Genomic DNA, 12278 nt, shown 5'->3' on the forward strand with positions numbered 1-12278 from the left:
AGTTCCTGGGCATCCTGGTGAAGGCGAGCTGGCCTGCATGGCGAGCTGGCCCGAGTGGAAACTGGCCCATGCAGAGAGCTGGTGCAACAAGATAATGCAACAGAAAAGAGACACAGAGGAAAAGGCAATGAGAGACCCAACAAACCAGGGAACTGAGGTGGCTCAAGTGATTGGGTACCTCTCTCCCATGTTGGAAAGCCCCAGGTTTGGTTCCCGGTGCCTCCTAAAGAGAAGATGAGAAGACAGACACAGAAGAACGTGCATTGAATGGACATAGAAAGCAGACAGCAAGCGCAAGCAGCAAGGGGGGTGGGATAAATAAAATAAATCTTAAATAAAAAGAACAACTAGTAGTGATCTTAGGAAAATCAGAGTAGCAACTTAATTATTGCAAGAAAGAAGACCGAAAGATCAATGGCCTTTGACGTTTGAACTGAGTTTTAGGCAATAGTCTCCTAGCATGCTATCTAATTCAATTACTTGAATATGTGATCTGTTCCTAATTGAACTCAGAATACTACACTAAGAAGTTTAAAGTCATATGTACTTGGTATTTTATTATAATTTGATTTTACACAATCATTGCAGTTATTCTTTAAGGTAGAAACCATGAAGATGGACATTGTTAGAAGAGACACCAAAGTACTTTATGAGGAGTTTCCTTGACCTTCAATGAACCACCCAACTGGAACTCAGGGAGGTTTTTCTTCAAGCACAAATCAGTTTTACGTTCTTAATGTTCCCTTCCAAAAAGAGTTTTGCCCTGAATTTTTAAACTCGTCATGTGCCTCTCATGGTGATTCGATTCAGCTTTTGCTTCTAAAAATCTTAGAGTCAAATTTGAGATCCTTATTTATGCAGTGTGAAATACCTTGTTTCACACACTTTTATTTTTTCATTAGCCTAAGGCTTGCTCCCTCTTGTTTTTTTATCTTTGACTTTCTTTTGCCCATTTTGACTAGCTTTAGCTCTCAATTTATTTTATGTAGCTTTGCACTCCCCACCTACAAGCACCACTTGAAATAAAGCAATGTATAAATAAATAAGTAGCTACCAAGTTGTTCCAATTTCACTGACAGCGTACTAAGAGTTATTTGAGGGAAGCAGAAGTGGCTCAAGCATTTGGATGCCTGCCTACCAATTGGGAGGTCCAGGTTTGGTTCCTGGTGCCTCCTAGAAAAGACGAGCAAGACTGCAAGCTGATCTGACGGGCTAACGTGGCGACCTGATGCAACAAGATGACATAACAAGGAGACACAAAGAGGAAACACAATGAGAGACACAGCAAGGTGGAAAGTGGAGGTGTTTCAAGCGATTGGAGCGCCTCTCTCCCACATGGGAGTTCTTGGGTTCGGTTTCTGGTGCCTCCTAAAGATAAGACAAGCAGACACAGAGAGCATACAAGGAATGAACACAGAGAGCAGACAGCGAGCACAAACAACAAGGGAGTAAATAAAACCTAAAAAAAGTTATTTGAGGAATGGAGAGTATTTCTAAGAAACAGTCAAAGCATCTGGAGTAAGAGAGTGTGCCCCAAACATCCAGGACTTTATTTCTATTCTCCAGGATTACTAACCTAACTATTTCATTCAAAGTGAGAAAACCCCCCAGAATATTAAATAATTCCCAGTGAGGATAAACCTTAGTCAACAAGAGTAGTGAACACATGTGGCAGAGAACCAGGTTCCCAACAGATCATTTTAAATAAAATACCTCCCAGTAGGAGGCTCCATAGTGCTTTCCCCTCTTGGATACTGCACACCTTCTATAAAAAATAAAAAAGTCACGCACAAATTAAAAAGAGTAAGCAATGCTTTCAGAGAAATAAAGTAACAATAGTTCAAAGAAAAGACACCAGTGTAGTTCTATTTATGTGCCATCAAGTAAAACATCCAAAGCAAAATAATGCTTTGCCAGGGTTTCTCAGATGCATTAGGATGATCTCTGATAGAAAACAACACGTGCCTTAGATAATGCTGGTTAGCAATCTGAAGAGAAGCACTCAAGAATCAAAGGAAAATTGGAGGATCCAGAAACAGAGCTCAGAAACTGGGTGTCTTAATGTTGATAAGCGATTGACGTAGGGAATTGTTTCAAGAAGTCGACGTATAAATATAAACACAGATGCTAAATATAAGTCATTCAGAGTCATCATACAGTATCATTTTGGACTGGAAGAGAAAATTTAAGTATTCAAATATAGATGGCAGAGACTGTTTCTTGAAATTTGATAAGGAACTTAAATCAGAAAACAAACAAGTTTGGACAATAGAACTTAATCCATTGTATGTCAGAGCCAGTCTTTCTCTTTTGGAAATCCCTATTAAAAAGTAAGAATTAAAAAAAAAAGAACGAGAGTTTTTTTTTAAAGATAAAGTTATATTTTAGTTCAAATTTGAGGAAATCTTTCTTCTCATATATTAAAATTACATTCCCGTATAAAGTATAACATGGCATGAGGAACCCTTTGGGGAACTACAGCCTAGACCTCTGGGAAGACAGCTATTTCCAACCCTATGTTCTTACCTCCAGTTGCTTTGAGCTTGATGGTCATTAGTTCTTCAGAGACCTTCCCTTTTTTGATGGCTTGTGCATTTAGAGGGCATCCAGATAAGCTGTAAAAATAGAAATTATACTGATGTGTGAAATGCATATTTATTTCTTATAAAAATGAACAATTTTATTCATTTCCCACTATTTAAGGTTTTCCCTGCCTACTAAATTATAACCTGCAGTCTCTGTGAAAAGTAACAAGTAAATGTTTATTAAAACAAAAACCAAAGACCCTCTAATAATGTAAAAGTTTTTTTTTCTTAAATCAAAAAACAAATAGCTACTGGTGACATGCAATCATGATTTAATTTATTTCATTAAAATGCTACTGGTGTGCGTTCATATAACTGCCCTTAATTTGTAGTAGTAATTTTCTTTTCTGTAAATATGAAATGACACATGAATATTATGAATAGGAATTGTTCGGCATTAGTCAAAATTCCATAGGTAATTAAAGCAGTATCTAGTTCTTCCTGACTTCATAGTCTGAGTTAGACAGAACAATTCAAATGCATACAAGTCAAAAAATAATACTCTTTTGTTCCATGTCAAAGTCACCATTTGGGCATGGAAGAGTTTCTAATTTATTCTTTGACTTTTCAAACATTAGTTTTTATTTTTTAAAATTTCCATCCTGCAAAGAGAAAAGAAGGAACTGAACAAATATATTCAGATGTGACCCCATGTGGTGGAGTCTGTAACCTTTTTCATTTAATAGCTGCAGTCCTCAGCAGTCCTTGTTTCCTTTAACCCCCTCAGCTTTATTTAAATTGCATCGGTGTGCTAAGGACAACATTAAACATAACTTGTTTTCCACTGTATATGATCAGTGATTTTGTTGCTTTAAGCAGCTGTTAATTATTTGCAACTTGGTTCCATTTTTGGAGATACAATTTACAAACCAAAAGTGATCACAAGCAGTTGTTTAAAACATTTTTCTCACAGAAATTTGGTTACAAATTCATTTCTGAAATAATCACTTTCATCCTGAAGACTGGAACACTTAGTAAAGAGAAAGCAAATATTTCTGAAGCAAAGCCCTCCATAACTGTTTGCTGAATGAAGTTTTTTAAGACTACTAGATTATTCCATAGTAACATTATAAGTTATGGAACATTATTCCATAGTAACATTATAAAAGATGGATATGTAGTTTCATATAGTGAGACATCATTATGCAGTTTGCCGAACTTTGATAAGCTGTAAAATATTTTACAGAGGAAAAGAAAATAAAAAGTACAAACTGAACTTTGAAACTTATTCTATTTTTTTTAAGCTTCTCACTGTAAATTGTGGTCTATCTTTTTTTTTTTCTGAAAATTTGGTACAAGTTTCCCTTATTTATGCCATAAATTGTGTCCTCAGAAAGTGGACCTGAACTGGATTAGTATTTAGTAGGTAAACTGGATATTTAAGAGTAACTCTTAGTGAGCCCCATTGGAATATAATAGTTATTATCACCCCATTAGAAACTCTCTAAACTCCCTCCCCTAATGATTTCTTTGTTCACACAACAGGGCAGTAAATTTCCTGTTGACGTATAATGGTGTGGAAGGCTAAAGAAGCATCCACACACGGGGCCACGTAACCCGGTGAAGCCCGTGGGGAAAGATCGACTGTGGTTAACAGCATAAATATGAGAACATTCTCTCATGAACTATTACAAATGTATAATACGAATACATGGTGTTAACAATAGAGTGGCTTCTGGGACAAATACACCAAATGTAAGCTACGGACTACAGTAGGCAGTAGTGTTTTGATCACGTGCTGCCATCACAAATGTTCCACAACACTGCAAGGTGCGGGTGGTGGGGTGATGGGTGAGAATCCAGTATGTCATGCATGATTGTTTTGTGAACTCAAAATTTCTCTAATAATTTTTTTTAATTAAAGGGAAAAAAAGCCTCCATAATTATGTGACCTAGAAACATAGACTGTAGTTGTTATTAAAGTGGTGCTTTGGTTTCAAAACTGCCACTTGATATATTACATCTTCCTATGTAGTTATATCTTCCAGGATGTAAGCCAAATTCTAAATGAAAAACAATTTTTTTTTCACGAATATTCTAAAAGTTCTTCCTTTTGAGGCTGGGGAGCAACTCCACGAGGCCCTGCTTGTCCTCGTCAGGGAGAGGGGGCGGCGGGCGGCTGTGGGCTCACCTCCCTGGCCTCGGGCTCCACTGAGCTGTGCGCCCCAGCATAAACATGTGCTCAGTCTGGACTGCATTTCCGCAATCCCCCTATAAATAGGTCCTTTTGGAGACGTTATTTTAAGTTGAGGTGTGGCCGACTGAGTGGGAATGAGTCTTAATCCTATAACTGGAGGCCTTATAGAGAGAAAGCCACAGAGAGCAGGCAGAAGCAGGATGTCAGCGGAAACTGGAAGAGAAAGGTGCTGCTCTGGCCATTGCCCGGAAAGCCGAGGGAATTTGGGATTGCCGGCTGGCCGGAGCGCTAACGACCCGCGAGGACGCCAGCCTTCCAACTCCAAAACTGTGGGCCAAAGAATCCCCATTGCTTAATCCAGCCCATTGGGTGGTGTTTGTCACAGCAACCTGGATTCAAAGACAGGCTTTGTTTTGCAAAGGCAGAACAAGTGTGCCTTTTAGGAGACAAGGCATAGCCATAGCGAGGCAGTGTTAAAAGGATCTTCATCTGCCTTCATGAAGTAAAAGGGCAGGTGACAGTGTAGCGGGCACCATTGTTTGTGACATATTAATAAACCTCAGTAAAATTACAAAGATATGGCGTAGCACTAAATTGACACTATTAGTCACAGAACTTCTGGGGTCTTAAAGCTACACACATCCACGTGATGTTGTATGTGTGTGCTTTCATATATCTGTCTTCTCAGATGGCAATTTTTCTAAGAAATGAAGTTTTAATATAAAGATTTAATGCTATATATTTGAATAAATATATTTGAATGGGGCTAAAAGGGGAACTTTTAGATTGTATGTTACTAGAATAAATTTTTTAAAATTCCGTAACACAAGCAGTGAACGCTTAGCTAAATCATGGACTACGGTTAAAATTACAATTATAAAAATGTGCTTTCCTCAATTGTAACAAATGCGCCACACCAATGCAAGTTGTTAATAATAAGGTAGTGTATGAGTGTATTTTACACATGATTTTTCTGTAAACCTGCAACTTCTCTAATTAAGAAATTAGTTAACTATGAAAAAAGATTTAGACGAGTGGGTGTTGCTCAGTGGCTGAGCGCCTGCTTCCCATATACGAGGTCCTGGGTTCAATCCCCAGCACCCCCTAAAAAAAAAAGATTTAACACAAGATTTCAAGGTAATCATTATAAAAATATAATGTTTATCTAAGGTTAAATTGTTCATCTCTTTTGGGATTTTCTTTTTATCACTTTAAAATAAGTGACACTCAATGGCCACAATATTCAGACCTGCTTTTCATTTACTCCCAAATATTTTTAGAGTGTGTGTCGGAATTTGACCTAAACAATGGGAGTTCTCTTCTCTTGTACAAAAGTGATTAAGGATTAGTAACCTCTCTCCTGAGACCACTCTTAAGGCTCATGAACGTGAATATTATCCCCAAGCTGGAAAAGAGAAATACACTGTAAGCAGTCTCTAAGTTTAGGGGTGGTGGAACTTTCTGGAAGTTCAGAGTTCGCCCAGACCCTCCAGTAGATAATAAAGAAACCAGCCAGGAAGCCGCACGCCTTTGGTTGCCAAGTTAAACGCTAGCTACTTAGAGGTTCCCAGGAACCATCCACCATACAAGCTGCTTCGGAATCACTTGGGAAGATTCATTTCCAGGAAGCAGGGCTGGAGACCTGTATTTTCAGAATGTCCCGGCATATTCTGGTGTCTGGCATGATTTATTGTTACAGATATGGAATGTACTTGTCAATGAACGAACATCTTAAGTTTCCCCCATTAATCACTAGCGACATTGCATTCAAAAGATGGATTTAAGACAAAGCGCTTGCCAGCCTGGCTTCAGGGAGAAGAGTGCTAGCCTGCAGGCACACAGCTGCCGTGTGCCTCCTAGGTCCTCTGCTCGGGAGCCCTGGGCCTTGGACGAGCACTTAACTCTATTAAGATTCAGTCCCCTGGGAATCATTCTGGAACCAATGTTGTGGAACGGTTGAGAAAGTTCCATGCAAACATCCCTTGAGTGTTAGCCCAGGGCTTGGCGTTTGGTCGGAAGGCGTTATACGCCAAGGGCTGCACGTCACACAGTATCGAGGAAAGGGGCTCTGCCATCCCGGTGCTGTCTTTCCATTCCCGTTCTGCCATTTCCTGCCTGTGTGACAGTGGAATATTCCTTAGCTTCCCTGTACTCGTTCCTCTTCTTCGAATAGGGATAAGAATGCCTACATAGTTCACAGCGTTTTGTAAAGTCTCAATGGAATGAACTATATACATTACAAGAGAGCCCTGAAGCCATTGGCTATTATTGGGTAGCTAATGTACAGAGAACCAAACAACTTTAAGGATTTTAGATTAAAGTACGCAACAGGTGAAAGCCCGTCATGAGCTAAAACATGCTATTCCAGTACAGGTCATTTTACTTTAATGAATTCCTGAATATATACATATATATGAAATATTATTTTTACAAAGCGGAAATGAAATGGTATTTCTCGAACACCCACTACATGCCAAGCCAAGACCCATTTTTTATATATTTCATTAAATTCTACATACTGTAGAGAAAAAGCATTCCATTTAAAGAGAGCATCCCAAATTAAATTCAGTCACTTAAATCTTTTAAGTAACAACAGAAACCTTTAGCAATTCTTTAACCTTTAGTTACTTGTCTAAGTTTTGATTGTTTCCTTTCTCCTAGAAAATATCTCTGCATTAATATCACAGCTTATTTTTTCCAACTCAAAATTTTCTCTTCCTTATTATGAAATGTATCATACCTGCAATGCACACTTGCAGTTTAAAGAGTACTATTGAAAGTAATACCATTTACCTTAAAACCTACAGTATGACTTGAAGCTCCCCACGGGCTCTTCAGCAATTGCTTTCACTTGGCCCCCTGGAGATAACCATTAACTTACTTTCCAGGTTAGTAATTCCCCAGCTTTTTGAAATGTGTATTTTTGCCACACATGCATGCATTCCTGTTTTTGAGCTTTCTGTAAACAGAATATTACTGCATTACCCTGCATTACCCTTCAGCAACTCCTTCTGCTCAGTGCCGCATATAAAATCCACCCTCCCTGCAGTGAACAGACTTGCACACTCATTCTCACCACTGCGTGGCGAGCTCCTGTATGCGGACACCGCTGTTGGTTTCCCACGCCACCACTGGAGGATTATGGGCTGCTCCCTGCTTGGAGTGGTTGAGGCCAAGCTGCCACTGAAGTTCTCATCACGTAGTCTCCCAGCTCCAATGACCAGGATAGTCTGGGGTACCAGCCTAACGGCAGGGTAGGGCACGTTCACTTCCAGCTTGACTCATTAAAGGCAATTTGCTTGCTCAAGTGTCTCCCCCAAGTCCATGGTCCATGTCCAGTGTGAGACTTGCTGCTGCTTCTGCACAGCCTCCCCAAACCTCGGTATTGTCACTTAAAATGCCCACGCAATTTTTCAAGAGCACCCCTTTATTGCTAAGGGGGGTAGCATTAGCATTTCATTACACTATCAGCCTGGGGTCACCGTGAGAAAGTAAAGCAGTGGCTTTCCTACAGTTGTTTGACTCCATCTATACAAAATGTAAATAGAAATGAATTACAGAGGAAATAGCAGTTATGTATGACACAGGAAGGATAGAGAGATTTGACAGGTGACTACTAAGGGGTAGGGTTTTTGTTTTAGTTGTTAGTTTTTAGTGTCTTTTGGAGTAATGAAAATTCTCCAATATCGATTGAAGTGATGAATGCAAACTCTGTGATTGTACCGAATGCCAGTGACTGTACACTTTCGATGGAATGTATGGTTTATGAGTACATTTCCATAAAATTGATTATAACTCATCCTGTTGTCCACTATTCATCGTCATGCCATTCTCTTTCTGGCTGCTGGTGATGAGCGACATCTTCCCGGCAGGGAAATAGCTACAATTTTGGCTTGAAATTGTGCCAGTTCATTTGGGGGGGGGGGGGGGGGTAGGGAGTGATATAAATATGCAAAGTGAAAGTTTACAATTGCAGAGCATAATAATGCAGATATCGCCACGCGGAGCTGGCCAAATAAAAAATGAAGCATTAAAAAATAGCAGCGTAAGCAAATATTTTAGAACGTGATAAACAAACGCACAGTTTCTAGAGACCTTGAAAATTGTGTAGTGAATTTCCAGGAACGGAGAAAATGTGACCTCGTCCATGGTCCAAGCTGCTGAAATCTCTGTCTGGCAACATCGAACGTGGTGGATTCTAGAGTATTCTAGGGTGGCTACTTCCCAGACAGTCCTCCCCGCCTCTCTCCCAAAACAACCCAGCGGAGAAGCCACCGCAGCAGCGACGGAAAGACAGAAAACAAAACTCACCTTCGGTGGGTGACAAAAACGTTATTGACGTGGCCGAGTCCGTTGCAGCCTGGCAGGGGACAGTGCGGCAGCTCCTGCTTGTTCAACTTCCAGGCGAGGGGCGCCCCGTTGAGCGGGCTCTCCTTCTGCCTCTTGGCAGCGAGGGGACAGCCCGAAGCTGTGCGGTGGGACGTGTATTTGCCTGAGATGTGCCCCTGGCCATCACAGCCCATCACAGGACACCTAAGGGGACAGCAGAGCAGCACTTGCTGGGAGAGACCAGCAATCATCAGGGTCGTTCACTGGGTGAATGAGGAGGCAGTGGCGAGGCCACTCTCCAGGAGGCAAGGCGTGCAGTTAGGGTTTTAGACGACACAACGAGCCAAACAGCATTCCCATCAGCAGGGAGGATGGCTCCCAGGCTCGGAGCTAAGCGATGTTCATGCCTTATTTCGTTTATCTTCAGTACAAACCTACTGGGCAGAGAGTGTTATCATCCCATCTTACAGGTGGGGAAAAACGAGGCTTCAGGAGCTTTGGTAACGTGCTACCCATTTTACAAGAAGTGGGGCGCCTGCACACCTGGACTTGCTGTTTTAGGGCCACCCACTTAGGCGCTGTTACATTGCCTCTGACATGACATGCCAACCGCCTTGCTTAGAGCTCCATTGCACATCACTCCTACAACGGGGATTTTGGCTCCTAATTATCACAACATAGTATTGAGGAATTGTAGAATGAGCAGTTTTCAATTTATGCATCTATACCTGCATCTGTCACCTAAGACTAGGTAGTGTATTTCTCAGAGGACAGAACTGAATCTAGATAAAATTTCACCTTAACCCCAAGTTATAGTTTCTGGAGGGAAATCCTGCCCTATTTGTTATTCTATTTGTTATCCTATTTGTTATATATTTGTACATCCACACAAGGTACTCTCCTTTCAAAGAGTGGGGAAAAGTATAACTTGCCCCCTTTTCTTATGCCTCATCAAAGAAGTACCGAAACAGATGGGAATGGGAACATTTTCTCAGACCTCCCAACAATCGGATGCTTGCTTCAAGGGGTCGAGTGCTTAACGGGATGTACTGTCCCCAGGCTTCCACCGAGGCTCGGGGCATCCCAACCAAGGACCTGTGTCCCACCCATTATCCAACAGGGTGCAGCTGGCCCTGATGCCCGATCTCTCACTTACTTAAGTTCAGGATCTTCTTTTTCTTCCTTGGTAGGGGTCATTTTGACACCCCCTTTCCTGGCACGGGGGCAGCCAGACAAGCTAAAATATGTACCCAACAAAACAGAACAAAACCAGTGATCAGTGCTGCTGACAGGCTGATTTCCATCTCTCGGGAATGGGACGAGCCTACCTTCTGTGGGAAGCGTAGTTTCCAGTCACATGCCCTGACCCATCGCAACCTGGAGTTGGGCACCTGGAAATACAGGAATAGAGCTGGGTCACGGGTAGTTGGTGGACGGAGGGGAAAGGGGATGTGATTCAAATAGAACTACATGGAAGGAGTTGCTTCCTGCCAGATTCTCTTTGCTTACCTAGAATTAGCTTTTGGTTAAAGAGCAACAGTTAAAGACAATTTTAAGATAAGTAACTGTAGCCTGATGATGCTTGGTAGACAACGTATGAGTTGTGATCATATTTTCATTTTCTTTTTATTAAACCTTATTTTGGAAGGAACTTGAAAGTCAGCCCACAACTTCATGCGGGGCTCTTGTCCACATCATGCAAATTTCTTATCTTTTGCTTAAGAAGATATGTTTTCCAAATTGCTTTTGTGCGTAATTTATTTTTCCCAACTTGCTTCTCCGCCACTATGATCCATTAATTTCAGATGAACAGCACTGGTGTAGGTGAATTCCAGAGACTTGGCACATTAATATGATTATCATCAAACCCAAATAATTTGCACCTGGTCTGTCCTGCCTCATGGTCTAACTTAAACGGCCTTTTGGAAAATCCACGAATAACTTACTGACAATCAACCATTAAATTTGGAATGAGAAGGGTGAAAGGGGAATCTAATTCCTATGTGGAAGGCTAAGTAGGAATAGGTTTCCAAATACACTTGAATACTCAATGTTATACAGATTCTTATACCTTTGTTGCCTTTTGTCTAACCCCAAAATTAATGAAAACACAGAGGCTATTGCAAAATATTTGCTTTTCTGAAGGTTATTGTAAGTATTATCTTTATTATTTCACATTTAGGCTCACCAGGGTTCGGATCCCTATGCAAACAAGGGTTCCATTTGAGAGACACAATCCTCCCAGCGGTAATGTAATACTGTCTGCCTCCTTAAACTCTCTCCCTCCCTAACTTTCGCGGCCATGCTAATGGCTAATCCTGAGGCAGGGAGAACGATAGGGAGGACATGCTTCTTTTCCAACGAAATCAGCACACATCTCTTCAGACTAACTTGAGACGCCTGTGCTGGGCTTCAGTCGACCATTTAAAAACAATCTGTATTCTATATTATATGAAAGGCTTGAAGGCCAGTCCTTTTGTTTTTAAGCAACATTTTCAGTAAAATAGTGGTCTAATAGCAATATTGCAATTATGGAAACATCTGTGATAAATAACATTGTTTTGGATGCTTTTTGAATATCTAGAAGACTTCTCAATCTGCATGTTATTAATGTATTGCAAACACTTTAAAAAAACGGTGTTTAGAGAAAATATTTCAGAGAACAGATAGCTATCATTAGGATGTGGCAGTGTGGAAGTTTAGAGTAAGATATTCCAGCTCTTGTTGCTTTCAATCTGATCATTATTAGTCTCTGCTTAGCATTCTTATGTGTCCATCTACAAAAATGGCAGCCAATAGAATGATTTCCAGAATCTATCCAAGCTTGTATTTTACATTTTGAGAAGGACAAAAGTTGTATGTTTCATAATTTCCTTTACTGTTTCTGGTACTAAAACTCCAAATCTTTATATTTGTTATCATAGCATCTTTCATAAATTTATTATTTTGTAATTTTTAGATAAAAAAAATCTCAAACAAGTTTGAAAAAAATGAAACATTAACAAAATAGTATTATGAGAATATGATATCTGAAATGTTAAATGTCTTAGACACCAAATGTTAATTTTGCTGTTGTATAAACATTGTTTTATCAATATACTTAATAACACTCATTTTTTCCTACAAGACTATTATTTACTTACAAGTAATTTATATTAATTTTGTTTAATATTATATCTTTATCCTTTTCAAAAAAGTTTTTGTTCTATCATATTTTAAAACGGGTA

General features: G+C 40.1%; 1 protein-coding gene across 7 annotated transcripts in view; it reads right to left on the reverse strand.

Annotated features, from left to right (window-relative positions):
* ST18 (ST18 C2H2C-type zinc finger transcription factor) overlaps nt 1-12278 on the reverse strand; it is a 292702-nt gene that overhangs the window by 12890 nt on the left and 267534 nt on the right. For all 7 annotated transcript variants that reach the window (XM_058275525.1, XM_058275527.2, XM_071207814.1 and 4 more), the window contains 4 exons: nt 10380-10442; nt 10208-10288; nt 9034-9255; nt 2527-2615 (listed from right to left, as the gene is read on the reverse strand). In XM_058275525.1, the coding sequence (XP_058131508.1) occupies nt 2527-2615; nt 9034-9255; nt 10208-10288; nt 10380-10442 (455 nt within the window). The remainder of the gene's footprint in view (nt 1-2526; nt 2616-9033; nt 9256-10207; nt 10289-10379; nt 10443-12278) is intronic.

Source organism: Dasypus novemcinctus, chromosome 14, assembly GCF_030445035.2.
Source record: "Dasypus novemcinctus isolate mDasNov1 chromosome 14, mDasNov1.1.hap2, whole genome shotgun sequence".
NCBI classification, from domain to species: domain Eukaryota; kingdom Metazoa; phylum Chordata; class Mammalia; order Cingulata; family Dasypodidae; genus Dasypus; species Dasypus novemcinctus.